The following is a 25,717-nucleotide window of genomic DNA, read 5'->3' on the forward strand; positions in this document are numbered from 1 at the left end:
AAAATCAGAGGAAGAAATATAATGGGTAATAAATTACTGAATAAGCTAATATTGTCCTGGTTTTGAGTGGAGAAATACAGCTCAGAAGCATGTATCGCATTTAGCTAGTTGATGATGCTTCTGTTTTGCACCTAAAATATAGTTCTTATGAATACCTTGTTGTCTTTTAAGCTAAACATATCAAATGTAAATAACTTGATTATTGTAAGCACCTACTACTAATTTCTAGTGACTTCTTAAAAAACAACATTGAAAATCATTTTACCAAAATCCTATTTTAAAAACTTTCTATATAGTCTGACTTACACAAGGTGCCTAGCAAAAGGAGAATGGGATGGTCATCTGAAAGAAAGTACTCTGCTGAAACAGCTACTTCACAGCTCTCTGTGATGTTTTGGTAGTGGTGTGGAAATACACAATAGAATCATGAGCAACTTGATGCGACAATAGAGTAGTATATTCTACCCCTTAACTTCTTATTTGTCACAGTACACCTGGTCACAGGGCTGGCTTTCAGGTAAAAATGATTAATCATGTCAGATTTTGCACACATGGCAGCTTCTGCTACCTGGATTCCAGTGCTGCTTTAGGGTTTTGTCACAGGTGGAGTTATTCCCATAAAGTCCAAGAAGACTTGGGTATTTTATTTTAAGTTTTAAATTTTGGCTTGTGTTCTTTCTAGTCAGTTCTACAAACTGAAAGCCAAAGTACTTTTTAATGGCTCATCTCCTTAAAAATTACCTTTTCCAGCTAATTCATTGACAGTTGGTTTACCTCGCAGATGCCCTTCTAGTTGTTCAGACCTATTATCTTTATTTAATTTAATTCTACAGTTTTTGCTACCACTTAAATTTCCATATGTTGGGATATTTTTTCTTTTGTTTTCCTGTCTCAGAAACATCTGTTTCTGTAGTAGAGACTTTATTTTATTTTTCTTCTATGTGGATTTGAATTGCTGTAAATAGATGTCTGCTGCAGGTCTTCTATTCCCAGCACCTCTTGCTTCACTTTGTTCTTTATGCCTTAGTCCTCCCTTTGCATATAAATTAAACAAATATTCCTTATGTTGCTAGGAAAGATACCACAGCCTATAAAATGTGTATATTTAGATTACGGTTTCATGATTTTACACAATAAAGTTCAGGTAATTTACTTCTGCATGCACAAAATTACGGGCATATCCTTTTTAGCTGAAGAATAGTATTTTGGAAAGTGAAAAGACAGCACTTTTCTTTTGACTTTGTATTACTTGCTGGGACAAAAAATAAGGCCTGCAGCTCATGTTCCAGTAAGCAGTGTTGCTCATTTATGCCACTTAATTAGTGCAAAGAGCCTGCCAACTGCTGTCTTTGGGCAGAGGAAGATTGTCTTCATTACAGTCATTACATCTTGCCATCTCACGCAACACAGGGCTTCTCCAGGTGCTCTCAGCCCACACTTTTGAACAGGGTTAGAACTGCAATAAAGGAGATGTGGAAGAATGAAGGCTCAAGAGATACCTTGCTGTGAGGTATCTGAGGTAGATGTCTTGCTTTCCTGTAGGAGAACAGCAGGTACTATCAGGTCCTGTAGCATCCTGGGAGCTCGCTTTGGCAGGATGTTCAGGTGTGTGGCAGCTGAGGCAGCCTTGGAGGCTGTTGTGAACTGACATACCTGGTGGTGGATAAAGGACAGTTTCTTTCAAGAATGTTTCTCTGCCACTTGAGGATCAAATCCATAGTCATTTGCCATAAACCTTTTACTGCTGCTAATTCTGTTCCTCATAGCCAAGTTTATAAGCTCTGTTTGAAGTGTGTTGTGTTTGTGCATCTGTTTGTGTCTTCCGGGAGAGCTGGTAATGTATTTTGTGCTTTATATTCAGATCTTCCCACATATATTTCTTGAGCACCAGACCGCTGTAAGAGTAGTGCACAAGGAAGTGAAAATAAGAACAGAAACTGCCAGCAACACCAAAGTGTTGGATAGTTTTATTAACAGGATGTGCATATATCCATTAAAGACTAGACTCATATTTTGCTTGTGTTGTGACCCTACAGACCAGAGTTTTTCCTGGGGTGAAAGATATTTATAGTGTAATGAAATGTGAAATTTCTAAGCTCTGTGGAAAATTAGGACTGCGGGTCAGAAGGTGAAGCAATTACTTGTGAATGTTACTGCAGGCATATTAGTTTCCTTTCACATACTAAGGAAATAGAAGCGATACCTTGTGAGGTTTAGATTTCATTTCTAAAGCCATGGGTTAGTATCTAAGAATGTTAAAAATTATGCTTTGTCTCAATGCTCGGAATAAGATCTTTGGAGGGTGCCCAGATATGCTTTGCCCTCCTGTTTGCCTGTCTGTGCTATTAACAGGTGGCATTCCATGATAAAAAGAGAAAAAAGCCTATAACTGTTATGTACAAAAACCCCTGAAGCCTCACACCTGATTGTTATACATGAGATAGTTCCATTGATTTTTGTGTGATGTATGTATTAATATTTCACGTAGTAAGTCATACATATTTTCAATGTGCATCTGCTGGAGCTGCAAATTTGAAGGCACATGCTTAATGTGGTTTGCATTGCCTCTGCAGAGATGAGGACCTGAGCTGTGTTTTGTCAATAGTTCACTGTAATAACTCAGTTCTAATTACTTTTTTGTAGGAATTAAATGACTTAATTGTAGTTAAAAAATACACCAGGAACTACTTTAAAAAAAAAAAAAAAAAAAAAAAAAAGTAATTTTCCTTCATGTCAATGTGCTTCGTCTTTTGAACGTAGTAGAAATGAGAAGATCATCCCAGTAAATGACAAAAAGAGCAGTGTTCTGATTTAAGGAACATGTTAGGTAACATGTTAGTTGCAGTGTGTAAAGTAGCAGCTATGAGGGGACGTAATTACTGAATTGAGCTTTTCATTAAGGCAGAGTTTCATTCTGTTGTTTTTCTACTGACAGCTTATGTGTCTCTCCCAACTGTGTAATCTGAGGAAAACCCCAGTCTTGCTCTGAGTTTTCAGGTTTATAAATAAAGCTTTTGGGGACTGCTGCTGCTTCGCTTTTTCCTCAGATGCTTTTCACCCCTCCAGTGGCCATCCTGCACAGCAACCAGCCCCTCTGTCAGGTTGCCAACATCCTGTTCTTACCTCTGTGTGCTGTTCAGACCCCAATACAGCTCGATTTAATTGCCCAGGCACTAAAACCGTATTTTTAGTAAGACAGAGCAGAATCTGCTTTGATTATTTTTTTTCCCCAAAGGGATGAATGTAGCAAAATAAGGAAAATAACCCTCATGCAAGCATTTTGGAGGTTGTGTGCGCATGTTTGCTCATGTCTAAGTGGTGCTCATGCCTTTGAAACTCTGAAACAGTTCATGCAGGGGTTCTTTGCCCCCGGGGAGGTTGCTGACCAGGACATCCCACTGACTGGCTGACCCCTGTGAACACCTTGGGAGCTTCCCTACGCCTTGGATTTTCCTGCTTTACATTATGAACTAGATTTGGTTACCAAGGCAACTCTGTTCACTGACCTATGATATTCACTTGAAAACACTTTTTAAATTAAATTTGCTGACACCTGAACACAGTTAAGCCTTTCCTCAATGGAGGTTAAATGCACACCTAATATCAACAAAGGTTGTATCATTTATGTACACAGAAGTTCAATTAGTAATTTCTTTTCTTTCTTTTTTTTTCCCACTTTCTGCTTCCCATGTATTGAAATTCTTCTGTCCTCCCTCGCTATGTCATCCCTCACTGCCAGAGCATAAATTTAAAATGTTTAAATGCTTCCTTACACATGGGCTGCTTTGCTGGATGCCTGGAGAATAGTATTTCTACTTGCATTCTTAGCGCTCTCAAGGGTAGAGACAAAACCAGCCTGAAGCTGTGCAAAAAGTGTAATTTGGAACAATATGCCACAAAACTTAGTGTACAGAAACTGTGTAAAATGCAGACACAGTGACTGTGTGCCTTAGTTCTGTGAGCATACTTACAGCAGTTCAGATCCAGCATGCCATTTTCTGTGTTGGGAGCTAACACAGAGGTTAGTTAAAACAATCAGTTAAAAAAATCTAATGAATCAGTGTGACAGAGATGAAAACTGAGGCACCCATAAAACTTTAAATGGTGAGCTTAGTTCCTAAATACTAGCCTGTACCTCCACTGAGTTTCTTACAGCCATGTTCCCTATACTGTGCTGAAATACCTCCAGCATCTTCTTTCTATCTGTGTTCTGGCTGCTTTTACCCGCTGCTTTTACCCATCCCTGTTCCGCAGCATAGCGAGCCATACTCTGTTGTTTTTAATTTTTTTTGTTAAAAATTGTATAGTTTCGATTGTGGCAACTTGCATTGGAAGCTTGTCCTTCTTATCACCTGCCCTTTCTAAAGGCAGCTGTGGAGAAGTTTCTTGTTAACCCATTCAGTCAGCTTCTGATTGTTACCCAGTGTGTATAACACACATAATCATAGTGCTTCTTGTATGCTTCACAGGCACCATAAAATACATGACAATTCAATTTAAGAATCTTCTAAATTTCTCTGATTCTCTAGCTTTGCTATGCACAGAGGGGTTTCCTAAAATTAAAATGAAGAACAGGATGATTTTTCCCATGTGGCCTTTCAACTCCCTCACCCTCTGTGTGAGTCACGTGCTATTTAGAAAGGTTTCATCTGTGCTGAAAGCAAATACCAGTCTGTACACCCTGCTGCTCTGTGCACTGAGGCTGGGCTATGGCAACCCAGCTGAATCAAAAATAATACAAAGCTGTGGACATTTGTTAACGAATTATAAATTTGGGGTCCATGAAACAACATCCAGCCTTAAAGCTGCTGAATATGTGTTGAAACCTTATTTATTGATATTGTTTTGCTGCCTTAAGTTGAGGATTGGTTGCCCTTTAGCTGGTACAATAGTGAATAGTATTCAGGATGAGCAGCAGTGTTGGTTAATGGGTCCTGTTAGCAGGTCTTGCTGTGTTTCAGATTTGCACATTTTTCTGCTCTGTGTGTACATACTCTGTTTCTTACATCAAATGTGACATATACTGAACCATATTCTTTGTTTTCACTTGCTTTGTCCTTGAAGATTTTTATGACAATTGTGCTTGCTTTTTTCCACTTTTTTGTGTGGGTTTTTTTGTTTGTTTGTTTGTTTTCTTGTTGTTGGTTTGGTTTTGTTTTGTTTTTACCGCCTTTTTTATACATATATAACTTGCTGTTACCATTCTGAAAAATGCTTTTTTAGGACATATTGAGGTGGTGTCCCCAGAGACCAGAATATCATCCCTGCCAAGCTAGAACATTGTGCTTCTTTCCCTCAATGTGATTGTTTAGTTGGAAACCAGGAAAGAAAACAATACAAATCTATGCTTTTGTAAGCCTCAGACATGCAAACATTTTTGTGTTTACTTTACTTTAAGCCTATGGGCAGTGTTTGTGGTTAGAATTTATTAAATATATGTTTCATAGCAAAAAGGTAGTTCTGAAGAAGCCAAAATACATTGCTCTGTTTGTGCCAATTCCTTCTAGAGTTCTTGAAACTCTGTTTTACATGATAGAATACCTCCCCACTACATGTTTGGCCTGATTCTTGTTTGAGCTCACCATTATGTGTAAATGGTTACACTAAGGAGAGTTGTCATATATAAAGATGTAATTTTACAGGAATTCAAAGTTATGTGGTTCTCATATGCAATGTAGATGTTTGGTGGTTAGAGAGTATCTACAGGGCTTCCTCATAGCGTGCATTCTTTTGATTATTAATGTCTTTAGAACTAGGTAGGAAGAATTGCTTCCCACAGCGTCAAATACATTCCTTCCTGAAGAAAGGTGGATGCCAGGGGGAGCTGTTTGGAGGATGAAGGTGACTGTGCAAGTGCTTTTGTGGAGGCAGAGCAAACAGTTTTATTTGATGCTAACAGAATATTCGCCTGTGTGGCTGCTTAACGTTTGGAAAAACAGAAACAAAGAGGAGTGTGTTACGAATAACAAATCAAAGTAGGTATTTAGAGAAGGGAAAAGTGCAGTCACACTATTCTGTTCAGTAGTTCCTACTAACTGACAATTGCTACAGGCAGTAGGGGCTTCCAGGGTGGCACAGTGTTGGCATCTTCAGAGTGAAAGCAGTTCTCTTGCTTATCAGATCTGTATGTTGTCATGAAAGAAATGGTGGGGGGAAAAATTGAAATTTCAGATTTGCTGTAAAAATGTATTACTCAGGGGATTTCTCCCTGGGAAATTTTCCTTTCAGTTACAAAACAGGTACTTCTGTAAATTTGACAGGATTCTGGAGCACTTGAGTAGTGCCTGTGTAATTAGACACTGATATATTATTCCAGCAATGTTGTCTTCCTCTGGATGACTTCCACTCAATCTTTTGTATAGCTACTAGGTGAAAGCATCCAGAATTTTAGTTTGGAAGCAAATCATTCTTGCTGAATGTTAGCTCTGTTTGTCCAGTGTTGACTTGAGCTCTTCTCAGGTGGGAGAAATAGCTGGTGCGTGTGTTCCCTTTGCTGTATACAGAGTTTTGCTGCACTACACACAGCATATCTTCCCATCAGACTTCTCTGGATATTGACAATTTCTGCTGGTTCACAGCAGTTACATGGGTAGTATAATACCATATTATTTGGTGTCACAGATAAAGGGTTTTTCCTTCAAAACAATTGTATTTCTACATGATAAAAACAAGGTGAAATCTTTCTTATGCAGTGGGGTCTGCACACTGTGACAAGAGAGATACTTGGAAGAGCTTTGCCAAGATGGCAGCAGTGTTTGTTTTGAGATAAGTGTCCCTAAGGTGCAGGCCCTGTGAAGGAAGAGGGAAGAGAGAGTATGGACTGAAAGACCATGGGAGCGCCAAATAAATACAACTTAAAATGTAAAAGCTTTCCAATTTCTTTTCAGATTGTGAATGTGTCACGGTTAGCTGGTGTTGATAACCCTGTGGAGCTGATATATTTCGTGGAGGACCAAGATGGAGAGAGACTGAGCGCTCTGAAGTGCTCAGACCTGATGAACAGAGTTGATATCCAGCGGGCTGCAATCATCCTTGGATACCGCATTGAAGGCACCGTTGCACAGCGTAAGCCCTGTCAAAACCACGCTGATGCCAGTGAAGAGAAACAGGAAGGGTGACTTTAGCTTTGTAGGTTATGGCACTGCACAGTGCCCACTGTTGCAGTGTCTTGTTCTTGGAATGCTGCAGCTTTGACACTCCTGAGGAGATAAATTTTAGCACCTGTGCAGCGAGCTGTGAGGTGTTGCTTTGCTTCTTGAAGACTCTGCCGAGCTTGGGGTTGCAACAGGGTCCTTAAGTCAAGCCTCACTGCGTTCACATTAGTGCTTGAGCTAGAAAAGTACTGTGCTAACTAAATGCCTTCTTGCCATTTTCATCTCTTCCTGCTAGTCCAATATTTCTTTACAGTTTATCTTGCCTAGGAGCTTGCATAAACCCCAGGAATGTGGGATGGGAGGGCATCTGTATTAGATAGGTGCTTCCTTTAGCTGAGTAATAGCAGTGAAGTTTAGCACAAGTTGCTGGGGTTTTTTTGGCTGAATTACTTTTTCTGTGAGTGAAAATTGTAAATTAATGCTGGTTGGCACATTTATTTCCTGCATTGAATATGACCGACTTTATTTGTTTGTCCATCAGTAACATATAACTAATGTGATCTTTTAGTGAATATAATATAGAAGTAATGTGATCTTTTACTAGATACACATCAGAACAAATATTACAGGTCATATAAAGTTACATAATGACTTTATTCAGGAGGCTTGGTGTATGAATAATTTTCAGTAAGTAGTGAGACAGAAGACTTCTCAAAATTCCACATTACAATTAGGAAAGAACACTTGAAGGTATTTTAAAACAGGAACAGACAAGTATGATCTGCAGAATACCTCGCTGGTATGAATGCTTAATTATCTTTTCTGTGCAATGTGGAGGCATAAGTTACATTGTACCACAGGGTATTTTGCCAACAGAACAAGCATGTGTCTGATTTTTAAAACTCTCTGCGGAAAGAAAAGAAAGAAAATAGTATTAATTGCACCATCTGGATGTGTTTCTAAATTTTGTCCTTCATTAAAACAGTTGTGTACAGATAGGTCAGTAGCTCATATACATCCGCTTAGTATCCGTTAATGGACTATAATACTGGTTAGACAGAAATACAAAAAAGTTGCAAGAATAAATTCTCTTTACAAAAATGATATGCTGAACAAACTTCATGAAGTATTTATAGCTTATTATGCGTGTTGAAGCTTGTTATCTTTGACACATCATTTGAAAGTTCTTCTAAGAGTCAAGAATCATACTAGTCTTTAAATGCTTCTTATTGGAAAAAAACTAGACAAAAAAGGATTATTTTTATAACAGAAAACATAATGTCATAAATGAGCTGTCAGATGTATAAAATATAAGAGTTATATGTTCTCTTAAGCTCTAGGTTCATCATTAGAATGGCTTTTAATAAAAGAGTATGTACAAATAAATGCATATAAATACTCTTTTTAACTTGAAAACATCATTTTTATGAAGTACATCAGTTTGACTAGAAATGTATTACCGCTCTGGTTTTTAGTCCCACATCTATCCAACTATGCAAAACAGAGCAAATGAAAGTTTTGTCAGTTCATCCAGTTTACATTTTACAGGCATGACTTGTTTGATTACACTTTCCAGTAGTCTTGTTCTTTGGGGCTAAAAGATCTCACACACTGACAATGAAACAGGGAAAGCAAAAAAAAGTGATAAAAAATGCAGAACTATACATGTTGGGGGGGAGGGTCTCACTGACTTCAAATTGATTGTGATTGTTGATGGAGAAGGTAACAAAATGTGTAACTAAAGAGAAAAGGCAGCTGATAATACTGCTTGAAGCAGGAAACGGGCAAAAACGTTTGAAAGTCCATCTTACCTTTGTCAGTGGTAGAATCTTTTTTTTAGACTCATTTCACTGCGTCAGCTCAGCTCTGGGTTACTGAATGATGTGGCAGAAGTGCCTTTTCATTAGTATTTTAAGCACAGAAGGTGGGCCAGGACATCGATCCACCTGCCCCATGCTTCCTGAGCATGACATACCTTAACTTTATAAGTGGTATGACATTTCCTGTGATGTGCAGCTGGTTCCTGATAAGTTCCTTAACTAGCATTTATAAGAGCATAAAAATACATAACCTTGAAGTGTCCTCAGTTTAAAATATAACCACATAATACTGCTCTCTTCCTTTTAACTTCACAGCTGTGGAGAAGCTGAAGGAGTCCACTTCAGAGTCACAGAATAGCAACCTGTGGATTATCGTTGGTGTGGCAGTCCCAGTTGCTGTGGTGCTCCTGATCGTTATTATTTTATACTGGAAACTTTGCCGAACAGACAAGCTGGAGTTTCAGCCAGACGCCATGAGCAACATTCAGCAACGACAGAAGGTACAAGGGGAAGTTGTGCTGAGAGGAACTTGGCTATTCTGAGCAGAAATGAATGTGAGGCTCTGGGGAACACGTAGCATCCTTAAATAGCGTGTGTAAACACAGTTTTCAGAGCATTCCAGTCTAGAGGTAAAAAAAAAAAAAGAAAGAAGTCCAATGATAGCTCAAGTCAAGAATCCCACAGTGTTTTATTTATTCTCCTGGGTATATGATACTGCATTAGATAGATACATCCTTCTGAAATGTGGGCACTGAGGCTGAAAGGAACCTTTCTTTATCACTTCATTTCAAGGCTGTGGCTAGGACTGAATAAGAGGAAATGTATTGAGTCTTGAATCACTGACCTTGTTTTCCACAGAGGGCTGAATTTTATTTTGGAGAGCTTCTGCTAACCAAATTTGACAGCTGAAATGCAATATCTGTTATACCTCATGCTGTAACTAGAATTTGCTAGAACCTATCCTGACTGCTCCGTGTTCTGCTCTTGTTGCCATTGTGAGAGCTTGTTGCAGGACTAGAACATGAATTAGTGGATCTGCACGTGACTGCACGGATGAGTGTGTTGGACAGAGGGCTGGAGGACTGGGTTAGGATGGTGAGAAATTCAATACTCGGTCTTTTTCTTGCTCAAGACTGTAAATTAAAAAAAAAAAAAATGTGATCCAGGGTATATTCAGTAAAAAGAGTGGAAAAGTTCCTGAAAGGCTACTTTCTTTTTATAACCAAAGAGAACCAGTCTTTGTGTCAGAAATGCTTATTAGTGACTATACCTTCAGAGGCATTATTAAAGGCAAAATAATCTGCCTGTGCTAATCCTGTGGTACTACAGTCTTGTTCTTGTACTGTCACCTCATGTTCAGTCATACAGTTTTCTCCATAACAAGCCTTGTCTGTACTCCATGCTCTCTTTCAAGATAATTAATGATGTGAAAGATGAGAGAAGCAGAAAGCGGTTGCACTTCCAAAGCAGTCAGAACAAATCAATAGTAACTTCCACTTGTCTTGCGACTGCAGATTGTGTGTCAGAATCGAGGTTGGCAACAAGTGGTACCCTTTGATGAACTTCACCTCCTGGTACCTTGTTTCACCTGTGGTAATATGTAACACAGGTTTTTGATTGAAGAAGTTCCCCACAGTGGTTTTGGCTAATTTGAGAAGGGTCATCCAGAAGAGGCAGGAGAGGATTATTACCCTTGGTACACTTTCATCACGCACATTTCCAGTACCTCTGCTGTCTAAAGGGGTTTTTTTGTAAGAAAGCGTTTGGGTTGCCTGTAAGGCCAGAAACATCCTTCATAGAATTGCTGTCTTTTAAGAAAATGGCTCACTTGTTTTTCCCCCACTGCTTCCACAATATTCTTCATCTTAATCATTCATGAGTCAGAAGCCTTGAGCTTGTTTATATGCAAGTCTCATTTTGGTTTGCCTGGGGAGCCTGTCACTTTGCCTTCTTTAGGGAAGTTGCTGTAAGCAAACTAGAAAGAACCAGTAAGGACATCTAGTTCAATCCTTGTGCCTGCCAGTGGAGGTAAATCAATAAGAAGTGTCGTAAATTTTTATCACTTTGCACATCAGACAACTGGCAGGATCTACTTCACTAACCATGTACTCCTTTGCCCAGAACAAAAGTAGTACTCTGGCTTCCTTAGTAGCAGGCTGTCTTTGGGATTTCTTCATGTCTTCCAACAGTGGGGTGGAATTCCAGGTCAGAATAGGACATACTTAGCAAGCACTGAAGACCCCCAGTCACAAAAGCATACAAATTATTAGGGACATTCGGTCTGATCCTGCCATCTAAAATAGTTGTGTATTTTATACTTTTTATTAGGGTAAATGCAAAGAAATGATCAAAGGAGTGTCATCATGTGGTCAGGGATTTAGGTCTGTAAATGAACTCAGTTTAAAAATGGACTCAGTCTCTCCCTCACCACACCCACATTTATTTCCATTTGTTGTTTACAGAGCTTGGCCTTGGTACTGAAGGAAAGTGAAGGCCTGCACTGCATCTGTAAATGGAAAGATATTTAGATTAAAGGTCTGGGGCTTTCTCTTGGAATCTATATTTCATTGGTAAAAAACATAAAGATGCATCTATAATGTGCTAGCTCTTCTGACTTCCATTAATAATGTTAAAAAAATTAATGTAAATATGGAAATGGGATGTTTAAATGTCAGAGTATTTAGTTAACATATGTATAGCATATTCATACCAGAAATAGAAGACAGTATTTTTCAACCTTATAATAAGTATATAATATGTGTTGATTGTAAGATAAGAAACTGAGACACTCTTTTCTTGTTCAGCTGAAATCGGATATCATGCTGCACTGGTGGATCTCCAGAGGTATCACCAGTGAGTTTAATTAGCCGTTTTGACATAGCAAATCAGTGGGCAGCATAATAATCTGTTAGAATTCACAGTAGCAGCTGATAGCAAATTATGTCACCTGTGATTTAAAAGCCTGGAACGGGGTTGGGAATGGGGTGAGGGGAATGCCTGTTTTCTTCATGTTGCTGAGAAAAATCTGAAAGGCTGGTGCCTTGAAACATCTAGGGAGAGAACCTCGGTAAATGTGTGGTAAGTGGAGATTGCATAAGTAAGTAATAGCTCTGGTCCCTTACCTGCTCTGTGAAGGCCCCTTTAGAACACTTGGGTCACAGTCCCTCATGGTGGTCAGTGATAGCAAGTCCCACTTGAGCGGACACAGCTCTGCCAAAAAATACTCAGATCCTGCTGTGGCAAGTCCACAGAAGTACCCAGGATTGCACTGATATCCACTGAAGCTGGGCTTGAGTCCACATGTGCTGCTTGTCCCCACTCTCAAGGCCAGGTCATTCTCAAAGGTAATGCAGATAGTAGCAAAGGTAACGTTTCTTCTGAGATGGTGACATGGGCAGGGTAGACCATTTGCAGTGAAGGCCTGCTCTGCAGGTTGGATGTACCGCTCTACCAGGTTCTGCTCTCTCCATCTGCCCTTCTAGTTTCATTACAGATTAGTGTCATGCAGACAGGATGGCACAAGGATCCTGCTTAGAAGGCTCCCTCTCTATATTCTTTGCAGAAGAAGCCTGAACTCAGAAAATATTAAGGGATATCTTACTTTTGATAGTCTCAGAAGTCCGCTGCTTCAGTGAATATAAACATAAGTACATAGGAGAGAAAATCTTTGTGGGAATTGATGCTAGCAAAACCAGGTTTGATCAGAAAGTAGTAAAAAATAAAGGATCTCGAAGAGACTGTGATTTGCTAATCCATCCCTCTGTGTCAAAGCAGCATCAACAATACCTGAAAAATACTAGATTTCCTTTTTCATTCTGGAGATTAGATGGGAAAACATGCTTAGATGAAAGTTATTTGTATGCTTTTTAAAATGGGAGTTAAGGAAGCAGGGAAGAGAAGTGAATTTCTATGCAAGATTCATTGGTCTGTGCAAGGATAATTCTTTTAAAGAGATGGTACTAAGATATTTAAAGGGCACATCAAATATTCATGACGTGTTCTGGAAGCCGTAGCATTCTACTGGAAATTCACCTTGATGTGAGCTGGGTTGTTGCATTGGATAAAGATGTCTTTGCCTTAGGAAGCAAAAAGATGCACAGGTGGCGTTTTTAAATAACCGGATTTTCTCTCTTGCCATTACCTATATCTGCCACAACATTGTCCCAGCCTGAGCTTTGTTCCCTGCAAAGAAGCTGTGCATTTTCTGGGCAACTGAATTTTTGCCATTGGTTATTTTTCTTCGCAAAAAACTGGATCAATTTCTTCAGTGCCTAAACCAGCATTTTGCTCTGTACTGGGCCTCTGATGTTTTTGTACAAAAACACTGTCAACTGCTTTCCTCTTCCCCAGAGAGCAAAAAAAAAAAAAACATTTTATATGTTATCTGTAATGGAAATAATATTATTTTATTGACAGTATTATAGTCAGCAATATTATTTCTTTCTCTATGGACGTCCAGAAATTAAAATGGAACCTGGTTGACTAGGGATTTCACTTTCCCTGCTGTGTAAAAGCATTTGAAGAAAAATGTCAAATCCCTTCCTAGGACTTCTCAGGAGATGGTTTCAACTGTAGACAGTTGAGCAGGGAGCCATTCCCTGAATTAATGGCAAGAGCTTGACACCTATAGACAAGCTAATTGGCAGTTTGTTTGGAAGGTCTTGGATGTTCTGTAAATGCCGGGCATGCTGAAGTCATTGCCTTTGCAGTGCCAGCTCTGAGCGGTTTGCTCAGTTCCTTGTTTTTTCAAGGGCACATCCTAAAATGTAAGGGGAAAATGCCTACTTCTCCAGTCAGAAGTTACTTCTCTCTGGAGCCCTCTGCGTGCCACTATGGTTTTTAGAGGCTGGTCACGTCTTTCTGGCTCAGTGTCCCTCCTGTATGGGAAGGACATGTGGGAGAGGTGGGGTGGGTTGGTCCCCACAAAGCCTTGGACAAAGCATACAGGACCACACCTTCTCCTTGAGAAGTAGCACAGGTAGTGCCAGAGCTGGAGGGCTGCCAGTTTGCATCTTGTGCCAGCAAACCTAAGCTAATGTGTCATCATCACCTGGGGACCATTACCAGCCCTTGTGTGTCTGCTCTGGTCCACACTGCTCCTGACAGCCAGCCCTCCATGTGCTGCTCACGGTTACAGGTAATGAGTCATGCCTTCTGCAGGGAGTCTGAGCGCCACTGGTGTGGATTTTTATTCCCCCCCCCCCCCAAGCAGGAATATCTGATATCGAAATGTCAGGTGTCAGGTGTAACTTTACACCTCTGAATTCAGAGTTTTGCTTATTATTGTGTATTCAGTTGACTATCTCTTGGATGTTCCTAGGATCAGAGGCTAGCCCTGCTGGAGGCTAAATGCTAGGCTTCTGCTCCTGATATAAAGAATTCTTGTGATGTTTTGACATCCTGTAATGCTTTTGTTCATCTGTATAATGTTGAGGCAACAGCCCTGCATTGCGGAAAAATTCCAGTCAAAAGAGACTCATGTTAAGAAAGGCAGCTGACACCAATCTTACAAAAACTACTTGAAAACTGACATGAGTTTATGCAAGAGATTCATGTCTGCCTACTGTTTGCATAACAAATATCATTCATTTCTAATAGCAACCTTGACTAACTCTCCAAACTGTTGTCTTTTTTGGGATGGCATACAGGTTCTGCGTCAGAGTCAATAGCTGGATTCTAACAAGGAATGCAGTATTCAACATCTTAATTATGTCTCAACAATGCATTTGTCTAGTGGCAATTCCTCTGAAAGAGCTCTTTTGTAGTAACTCTTCTTCTGCAGTGGGGATTAACTATTCACAAATGGTAGAAATAAAATACCACCCTTAGATATACTGCTTATGCCAATAGGTATAAAAAATAAAATGTCTCCATCTGCTTTTTTACAAACATTTGAGTACCTATCTTGAGATCAGACCAAAGGGCCAGCTTGCCCAGATGCCAAAATAAAAAGCATATAGAAGCGGAAAAAGACAGGGCAAGTACACATAATGCCTTTCCTTGAGTAACTCTTCAGCCTCCAGTTATTTGTGTCTCAAGAATTTTCTGTAGAAGTGATGATATTTAGCAATCCTCAGTAGATTTCTTTTCCATGAACTTGTTTGGTACTTCTAAACCCATCTGAGTTGCTGACAGGGATTTTCACAGCATGTTACAGCAAGAACCATGCCGTCTTGTTTCATGTTGCTTTTATCTTGGCACCTCTTTGTTTTCTGTGATGGCCCCTAGTCCTTGTATTGGAGGAGACAGTGAACAGCTGATTCCTGGGTCCTGGTTTTCTTGTCCCTTCTTTTGAACTGGCCTTTGAAAAATCTGAACATTTTCTAATTCTTTTTCATCCTTTTTGAGAGGGGGAGAGAGTAGAACTGAATAGGCTATTGAAAATGTAGGTGACCCATGGATTTATAGAGTGACATATATATAGTGGTTGTTTTTGAAAAGGAGTTAAACAAAAATAATCCATTTTCAAGATATGGATGAGTATTATACCATCCCAAACGTCATTAGCTCTGAGATGAGATTAATACTGGGGAAATAAATTCTATCTCTCATAATGAAAGATGGTAAGAGTATGTCTACTGTAGAATTTAGCTGGTTTGGGAACAAGGAAATGCACCAACATTAAATCATTGTTGCCTAGGGTTTTAATGTTGCTCCTCACTTGCAGTTTCATTTCAGTAAGCAAAATGTTTCTGCAGAATATGTGAATGTACTTTCTTTCTGTGTGCATTAAACCCTTTCTAGGTACATAAATGTGTTTGAGTCTTTGAGCTCAACAAAATACCAGCCAGAAAAAATAAATGAAAATTGCTGACCTATGTTCTATCTTAAAAGTCTGTTAGCACTTCTCTCATTATTTGCAGAGAGGATGTGTTTTTGGACTGTTGTAAATACTCTCTGTGCAGATGATGAGAACCATGTTATAAATTCATTCTTTTGCTTCGCAAGTTTAGAAAAGAATTCCCTTAATTTATAATTCTTTTATGTGCTGTGCTACCTTTCTTAGGTAGCAGATGGTGTTGGAGTTGCATATCTTTTAACATAACTTATGGACAAAAGACTGGTGAAACTGAGGCACAGCAGTGACCTGTCTATCCTGTAAAGTTGCTAATCTTTTTCTGCCTTACTGCTGACACTTCCTTCCAACCAGTTTGCAAAGGAACCTCACCAAACCGTGATTAAGATAGTATCCACCCGGTGGCATTTCTGTCTGAGAAAGAAAACTAAAACTGTGTGTGATTCAGAAACGAAATTCTGCCTGTTAGAACAGTTATCTCAGCAGCCTGTGGGCATATATGTACTTGGAGTTATGGGCTTTCAACAACATGATCCCTCTTGTATTTTGTGAAATTTACTGAGCTGTCATGGTAATATTAGTGTGGCAGGAAGAAATGCACAAAGGAGAAGAAGAGGGATGATGAAAATCCGTGAGAAGAATCTGTCTTAAGAAGAACAGGTGTCTCGAGAATTTCAGGCTTTATAAAGTTCTGTAAGTTTGGGAGTTTCTTTATTTGTTTTTAATCCTACTCCAGAAGCAAAATTCCTGAGGTGGTATTTTTTGTGGGATTCCTGCTTTAGTTACTATTTGTTTGGTAGTAAGCAGTAACACACAGTTTTACCTTTTCAGAGGAGGGAAGAGAGACCAGAGACTGTACACAAACTTATTCTGGTTGTCCATGCCAGTGCTGGTATACAGTGGCTATACTTTTTCCCAACTTGATGGGAGAAACTTAAGCAACTATAAGCATATTTCTTTTCCATAAGGACATAGTTGCTTAACTGCTCTACCTGTTCCCAGGAACGGTGACAGTTGACTGAAGTGCTGTTGTGTTGACAAATGTGAGACGTAGTTTGTATAGGAGGTTCTTGGTCCAGGATAAGCAAATGGGCAGCATTTTGTACATGCAAACCTCCCTTTTGGCCCTCAGAACTCAAAATCTTGCTTCTGTTCGAGATGGGGCTTGCCACAGAGGGTATAGGCTGTCATGGGAGGGTGACCCACCTAAGTAAGGGGTAACACAGTGACCTGCCATTGCACATGCACTTCTTTTTACATACATACACCATTAGCAAATGAAGGTATTTAAATTAGAGACTTTTTTAGTCTTGGTCCTTAAAAGTTTTTCCTAAACCAGCAACAGTGAAATGACCCCTCTACACATTTGTCAGTGGCACTTAGTGGCTTTTTTTAAAGTATACTAGGAAAGAGTTTGTGCTTATGGCACAAGTGGGTTACTTTGTGTCCCATTTCACAAAAGAGACAGTGCACGAAAAGACCTTGAGATTTACAAATGGGTCTTTTTTTCCAGTATTTTGAGGGTGGCTATGGAGTTGGAACTCACCTGTGTGATCTAATACACTTTTTCCATGAACAAATTTTTTTTTTTGAATATTTAATTCAAATATGCATTATTTTACTGAATCACATGTGTAATTTGTATGCATACTTTACAGGCAGTCCCTGGCTGTGATCACAAAGGGGTTTATGTTGAAGGAGAGTGATGCAAACAAAAATACTGTGGTTATACTTAGGTACATAAGGAAGCATATGTAGGAATGATAATAGAAGAATAAAACTGAACAGGAAAAGGAGACTGTGAAAGGTGAACATACCTCAGTACTTCTAAATTCTTATTTATTGACAGGTGTTTTAAATATCTTACGGACCAGTGATTGCAAACAATAGGGATGAATGATCCTTGTGGGAGGAAGATGTAGGTGACTTCTTGGATGAGATAGATAGACACCTGGTGAAAAAAGAGTTAAAATTAGGAAGATGCTACCAAGCATACAGGCAGCTGCAAATAATCGTACTTTCTGATGCATCGTGAGAGTAATGCAGTGAATTCACACTACCCCATGCTATGGTGCCCTGGGAAGATGGAGAAGGGTTTGGCGGTATGAGTGCAGTTGGAAATGTTAAATAGGTTTAAGCTATCCTAAATCACACTGACTCACATCTTCAATCCACATTAGTTTCAAGAACAGTGCTTTTCACTGTCTTGCTGTGTTTAAGCTAGTAAACTTGAAGACTTTTTTTTTTTTTTTTCTGTAAAACTTCTTCATCCTGTAACATTCTATGTCCTAGCATGATAGTAAGGTCATAAGTCAGCAGGACTTTACAGGGACTCCTGTCCTGTTCATGGGTTATGTGCCAACCATAAAGTACATGCTTAGCTCCTTTGTTTCCTAAGAAATCTATTTCAGCAGCTTCTGCTCGATGCATCTGGCTCTACAAGGAACAAGGCAGGATCATGGTATAAAATCAATAGAAAATTGTCTTAATACATTATTCTTCATATTATGTCCAAATTCAAATGCGACTTGTAGGAACTACAGGGAGAATATTGAGTAAATGTATTTCTTCCCTTCTGCTTTCTGCTGAAATTATTCACTGACCTGTATATGCAGTATTTGCTTTCTTGAGAAAACAGGTTGTTGACATTCCTGGTGTGTCTCTGCATCTAGCAAAACAATATATTGGCAACCATTTTGTATTTCTGTGACTTGAACAGCACTGAAATTATTGTCTGCTTTTATAGAATAATTCTTGACCGAGGTGCACAGATTTTGTAGGCTTCTACAAAAATTATTTAACTTTTCTGTGAATTGAGCTTCAAATACTGGTTTGGTTGTTGGGTTTCTTTTTTCATTCAGTATGTAACAACAGAATTAAAACACTGTCTTGACTTACCAATTTGAAATCATCTTCCTCTTGGATTTCATCAGGTTCTGTGTTTGTATAATAGCATAATTCCTTATGAATGCAGTAATTTAGATGTGTTCATTTTGGTGGTAAGTTTCAGAGTTGTTTGTCTTTTCCCTTTCACAAATATATAAAGATAAATGAAAACCTCTAACAACTTACATTTACAACAACGAATCTTTACCAAGACTGTTTTTGTGTAGTCTTGGGTAAAGGCACCTGAGGCTGATGAAAAAATGCTCATTTTCATCACCTGAGTGGGTAACAGTATCAGTACAACTGCGCTCTTAAAAAGACGCTACATTCTTTTCGTGGTGATGATTAATTTATGAGCAGTAGATGACTGATCCACACATGGTATTCTGTCCCAAGATGAGCAGAGGTAATACAATCTGTTACACTTATATAACTTGATATAAAGAGAGGAAAGAATGCAGCAGGTGGCACACAACATTTATAAGAAAATGTAGTAAACATATTCAGTTGTTCATTTCACCAAGTCTCGGTGATCTGACCATCTAGTCTTGCAGAAAGCAGGGTTGTATTTCAGTGTACTTCAGACACTTTTCACTGAAAATGTGGATTTTGGCTACTATCAGTTCTCAGTTAAAAGTCATAATGTTGCCATGGTCTAGAGGGAGAGGTATCAGAAGCGTAGATTGTTCCTTTAAGAAAACAAGGTGGGAATCTATCAACACTGTTTTTGCAGTAGTAATCCTATTAGTATTTCTATTTTTCAAATCATAGATATTATTTTTAATTAGTGATTTTATCATATTTTTTTATTGAGGACTTTTTTAAAATTCAGTTATGTATCATATTTTATCTGTATGTATTGTCACATTTCTCTATCATGTTTTTTTCATTCATATGCTCAAACACGTATCTACACATGTGCATACAGTCTCTCATACTGTTCTTACATTATCTGGAGTTGGTAGTGCCAACTTAGATTTTTTTTCAGCAGGAAATACCTAGAAATGTTGCTATGTGGTTCTACGGAACTCTACAAGACTTGAATCATTCAGACCAAAGTTTTCCATTCAAGATCAGTTACATATTGAAACTTTTTTTTAAGATGATAAAAAGAGTTTGTTTTTCAAAGAAGAACAAGGTTAAAAGAAAAAAAAGAAGTGTTCTGTCCAACATCTCGGAGAGGCTCTAGTGCATATTCTTAGCCTTAAGGGGGTGCAGGATGGGGAAGGGAAGAGAACCAGAAGGTTGTTTTGTGTGAGTGAAATTCTTTTGCTGATTCTGTGGGGAACTGCCCGTTTCTGACTTCCGTTTTAAACTTTTAGGAGATTGTTTGCATGGATTTGACAGAGACTTACTAGAGTTTTACCAGTTAAATTCTCATAGGATTATACTTGTTCTGTTCATATAAGGTCTGTAGAGCTGTACCTAAAGCTGAGAGGGTTTATTCTCTGTTGCTGTACACAGAGATTGTATTCGAAGAATAAGAAGCATTGAGCCTCAGGTCTTGGATACTGTAAACTGGAATGAGCAGCTGTCAGGCAGAGGGAGAGAGGGGCAAGAGAGTGGAATAGAGAGAATGGTTCTGCCTGGCAAGGAAGAGTAAGACTCCTCAGAGTTTACCAGGCTGCAACTTTAGGAAAATACAGCCATACATTCATTGGTGCCTGGGGTGGTAATAACTGAGGCTGGCAAGTTCTCTGTTGCCAGCAAGTGCCCATAAAGCCCACTGGCAAAGTCTCAGCCACCCTAGCTGCAAAGGTGCATGAAAGAATACATCCTTTCTCATCATGCATCCCCTCCTCCATTCACATGTGTTTGCCAGCTTCTGCATGAAAGGAGGTGGGTATCCTGGTTCTTCAAATAACCTTCTTACATTCTACCCAACTTTGACTAATAGCAGAAGGCTCAGCCTATGCTAAGGATGCAGCAGGGTGAGAGAGAGCAAGAGGGTTCCTGTGGAAGAACTGAGTTTATGATTTCGTAACTCAAGACTCTTGCAATGCCTGTGTGTGAGAGGATCCAGTTGTGATTCAGACAATCTGAACTACCACTTCTTACAGTGTGTGTGTCAGTCTTTGCCGTACCATCAGCCTTTTAATTCAGCTTCTGTGTGGTCTGTCTGCAGATAAACATTTGTGCATACATATGCTGTGGTGTATGTACATGTACACATAAATATATCTGTTCCCATAACTGTGCTTACATGAATGGTTGTGCTAGACTGCAGCTAGGAATAAGACTATTTAATGTTAAAAGATGAAAAATTTTTATTTTTGTATGTTTCTTTATTCCCCAACGTGTTTACAAACTCAGTATGCTGGAGTAACTGAAAGATAGGTTGAAATGCATACTTCAGACATGCATCAATCTTAGTAAAACCATACTAGTAATTCCAATATTGCTATAATGTTTTTCTCTTCAGTTGTCCTTGCCCACCCCACCCATCATACTGTTCAAAAGGCAGTGGTAACTTTGCAGGTCATGTCGTGGGTGCTTAGGAAAGGCCTAGAGCACCACCAAAATTTTTTGTGGAGGAATTGTGCCCAGCACATGGTGAAGACTCATCATCTTTGGAGCTAAGGGGGCTGGAGGCAACAGAGGTAGTAAAACAGAGGAAGTTATCATCAGGAATCAGCAGCAGAACTGTGTGGACATGAGGGGGGAAGCATAAAAGGGTTAGAAGAAGGGAAGCCACTAAAGGGTTCAAAGGAAGAGTGTCACACCCAGGAATATCTTCAAAGAGAATAGGCATAAAGACAAACAGATGGGGTCAAACAGGGGAGGTGGGGTAACCAAGAGAAGTTTCAGTAATCAGAGTGCTGCAAGCTAGCATGGTAATTCACAGAGGAAGTGAAAAGTTCTTCCTCAGAAGTATTTTGGCAGGGGGGGTGATTTTTGAAGGCTTTTTTTTTTTAAAGTAAGCAAGATCCCGAAGATGAATGTTTAACGTCTGAAGGGGGGCAAATTTTAGGAACGTTTCACTAGGTGGCCATGACTCAAAAAATGGAGACACGGGTACACCTTCACCTGCTGAAGCTCCACAGTGCCTTTTTGAATCAGTGGTTGCAGTCATTTGCATAAATTCAATAACTGAATCGCCCATAATGCTGAATTCAAGGGGCTGTTGTAAAGCCCAAGACAAATGGAGTATAGTGGAATACATCCAGCTCTGTTCAAATAATAAGCTTACTCATTTTGTGAGAAATGAACTCCAAACCCTCACCCATTCAGAGCACCGCCGGATTTTTCAGAAGAGCTTTTATTGCCATCTACTGGTTTAAATGTGCAGTTTGCTCGACTGCATCACCCTTTCTAAGAACCATTTGGAAAATGTTTGCTTACTGAGAAAATATTTTGAAGAGATTTTCTCGGAGTATTCCTTAGGCAAGCTTATCTTTGGCATGATATCAGACGAGTCTGTTTGCAGATAGTTATGTTGGCATGCCAAGCTTTATGAAAAGGGGTTCATTTAAACATCTGGAACCTGATGCACCCGTAAATGCACTCCAGCACACGCTTCACTTTGCAGGAAATCAACTCTAGGAACACACACACACACGCGCACACACACACACGGGTATGTGTGATGTGCACTGGGGATGCACTTCGAAAACTCGAGTTATCAGCGTTTCTTTCTACTTTCAAACTATGTAAAATTGAGTGGGATTTGAAGAAAAACTTTCTCTTCATTAGTTCTTCAGAATTTCTAACTGCTACAAAGCCCCCAAAAAATCAGCAGAGAACCTTGGAACCTTGATTAAATTAAGTCTGAATCAAGTCATTGACACGGTGAGATTAGTTGTTTTTATAAATACTGTTAAGAGAATAGAAGGCCCAGGTCTGTGTCTTTCTCAAGCAAGATGTGCACTGAATCCATAATCCCTCAATAAGATCTCTTGGATAATTTCTCTAAATTCCGCAGTTTTTTATGTATTTTTCTGTCTATTCAGTATGCAATTCCTAAGAGCTAAATTTTCAGTTCTTTCCTGGAGGAATCCATGCTGGCTGAAAAAGTCATTACCAGGATGCTGTATAACTCAGTTCTGCAGATTATTTGTCTTTCATCAGATGAACTAGGTGTTTGTACAAGCACTCCCAGACTTCTGCAGATTTGGGGAGCTCAAAATGAGAAAGATCAACAGTGACATTATTCAAATTATTTAAAATTCTTCATCCATTTTGACTGGAAGAAATGAAAAGATGACCTGGCAGTGGCAATTGTTTATTACTACACGGGTGTACTGTTCTTTGCACTCACAAGTACACAAAAAGCTGCTCATACAGTAATGAAATCTGAAGAAATAACTGCAAAAAAAAAAAAAAAGCAGCATCAGAAGGCTATTTTTTAACTGGGTGTACTGATTTGAAGTTTTAAACTGTGTATCATATGTAAGATTACAGAAATGTGGAGAGTTTATTTTTCTTTTCCCTACAGCTCTCATGTTCATTCCTGAGACTCCCATAGCCTAACCATCTTCCTCATGACCATTGTTTCAGATCTGAGCCAAAGCCTTTGTACTCATTGTCACTCATGGTTCCTGTTTTTTGTCTTTGTTCTTTTCTCACAGTTACAAGCCCCCAGTGTGAAAGGCTTTGATTTTGCTAAGCAGCATCTGGGCCAGCACAATAAAGATGATGTCCTGATTATCCATGAGCCAGCTCCTTTACCAGGACCTATTAAGGATACTACCCCATCTGAAAACGGAGATGTGCCCAGCCCCAAATCCAAGACTTCCACAAAGCCTTCAAAGACTGTTCGACACAGAGGGAGGTCAGTTCACAGAGATAAAACAAATTGTAGTAGACAACAGTTTATTAATGGCTAGTGATTATAGTAGTTTTAAGGCAATTTCAGTGCAAATAACTGTTCCAGAGCTCTGAAACTTTGTGTTTTCTGGTGAGCTGTCAGTTACCCCTCACTACTCATTCGTACAAGGTTGTGAGAATTTAGTGTTCATTTTTCTCTTAAAGGGAATGTGCCCAGCTAAGAGCGGTATTTAAGGCACTGCTGAGTTGACTGGAGTCAAGTCATTGCATGTTTACTAGAAACACCAAGTATATGTTTTCCAGTGCAATCTCTTTGATGTGATCTCTAGCTACTAAGACAACGGGTGGTTAAAAAAAAATGAAAGCCATTGACAAATAGTGTTTCAATAATGTTAATAGTGACCAATACATGTAGGAAGAGTTGGGATTTCCAGTAATAAGCCATATCTCCAAAATTCAGGGAAGATGCATGAATTTTTTTAGTTACAATAATCTGATTACTCTCATAGCAAACCAGCCTTAGTCAGAACAAACAATGATAATTTTCAGCTGTGCAAGTGGAGAAATGTCTGTTAACCTGCAGCACAAATTTCCTAACCTTTTCCAGTAATTAAATGTGTTTTGCTGGAAAGAACTGTGTAGGATACCTGCTGTAACAAAGCTATGCATCTGTGCACACAAAAAAAAGAGATGAGTGGGCAGGTAAAAGTTGGGGAAAAGAATGGAACTCTGAGGAGATGAGCTCCTCTGTGCTCCACTCTCCAGTAATTCTTCTTCCTCTCCCTGACTCTCATATGTACACCCATCTGTTTCCAGCTCTGCATCCCCTGTGCTTATACCTACATGATGCTGCATGATGGGAGAAAAAAAAAAAAAAAAGCAATCAATCAAGGCAGAGTTGAATGAGCTTAGAAAGAAACTAATGGTGATTCTAGCTGAGCTGTAGATCTCTGTGACACAGCTTGTTCCTCTATTCAGCCTTCTGTGCTTTCTCTAAAGCCCCAGTTGTCTTAAGATCCTTACTTCATCTTCCCCATGTCGGCTTCATAAAGCTCAGTTTCCCCCTCTTCCAGATGCTAAGCCTGTCTTCCTAACTCCCTACAGGCCTTGTAAATAGTAGACTACCAGTGGTACAAAGGAAGGTGGGCAAAATTGGAAAATAATAGAAGAAAAATGAGCTGACTCATTTTGGTGTAGCTTACATAAATTAAAACAAAGTAATATAGATCAGAAGGATGAGTGTTTCTGTGTTCAATAATGGCCTAAGACAGGCATGATACCTGGGGAAAGGGAAGGTGTCTATATGCACATCAGCATAAGAAATAAGTTTAAATTTGAGGTTGTTACTATATTTCATCTAGAATAACCAGAAAATTAAGCAGGACAAATTTCAGAAGCCAACATTTTAATGATTCCCCTGAAGATAATAGTGAATCATTGATCAAATTTAGAATAAAGATTTTTTTCTAATAGGATTTAATTAGGTATAGAATCATAAAATGGTTTGAGTTGGAAGCAGCCTTAAAGATCATCTTGTTCCAACCCCAGTGCCATGAGCAGGGACACCTTTCAGTAGACAAGGTTGCTCAGAGCGCCATCCAACCTGGACTTAAACACTTCCAGGGATGTGGCATCCACAGTTTCTCTGGGCAACCTGTTCCATGTCTCACCACCCCCACAGTAAAGGATTTCTTTCTTATATCTAATCTAAAACTACTCATATTTTTTAGGGTTAAAAGTTTAAAGCCACTCCCCCTTGTCCTATCACCACATGCCCTTTTAAAATGCCCCTCTCCAGCTCTCCTCTAGGCTCCATTCAGGTACTGGAAGGCTATGATAAGGTCTCCCTGGAGCCTTCTCTGCTCCAGGCTCAACAGCTGTAACTCTTTCAGCCATTCCTCATAGCAGAGATGCTCCTTTCCTCTGATCATCTTCGTGACTGTCCTCTGGATTCACTGCAAGAGGTCCATGTCGTCCTTATGTTGGCCCCTAGAGCTGGATGCAGAACTCCAGGTGGAGTCTCTTAAGAGTGGAGTAGAGGGGCAGAATCCCCTCCCTCAACCTGCTTTTGATGCGGCCCGGGATATGTTTGGATCTCTAGGCTGCAAGTGCACATGGCCGGCTCACACTGAGCTTCTCACCCACTAATAGTCCCAAGATCTTTTCCTCAGGGCAGCTCTTGATCCATTCTCCTCCCAGCCTGCGTTTTTACTTGGGGTTACCATGAACCAGGTGCAGGACCTTGCACTTGACCTTGTTGAACTTTATGAGTTTGACATGTCCCCACCTCTCAAGCCTGTCAGGGTCCCTCTGGATGGCATCCCTTCCCTCCAGTGTGTTGACCACACCACAGA

The 25,717-nt window shown here is 39.5% G+C and overlaps 1 protein-coding gene across 4 annotated transcripts in view; it reads left to right on the forward strand.

The window, feature by feature from the left end:
- KIAA1549 (KIAA1549 ortholog) overlaps positions 1–25,717 on the forward strand; it is a 144,431-nt gene that overhangs the window by 90,959 nt on the left and 27,755 nt on the right. For all 4 annotated transcript variants that reach the window (XM_027881154.1, XM_027881155.1, XM_027881157.1 and 1 more), the window contains exons 9-11: positions 6,888–7,065; positions 9,230–9,414; positions 23,165–23,367. In XM_027881154.1, the coding sequence (XP_027736955.1) occupies positions 6,888–7,065; positions 9,230–9,414; positions 23,165–23,367 (566 nt within the window). The remainder of the gene's footprint in view (positions 1–6,887; positions 7,066–9,229; positions 9,415–23,164; positions 23,368–25,717) is intronic.

Source organism: Empidonax traillii, unplaced genomic scaffold, assembly GCF_003031625.1.
Source record: "Empidonax traillii isolate 1590-97213 ecotype Southwest subspecies unplaced genomic scaffold, ASM303162v1 scaffold84:size2688230, whole genome shotgun sequence".
NCBI classification, from domain to species: domain Eukaryota; kingdom Metazoa; phylum Chordata; class Aves; order Passeriformes; family Tyrannidae; genus Empidonax; species Empidonax traillii.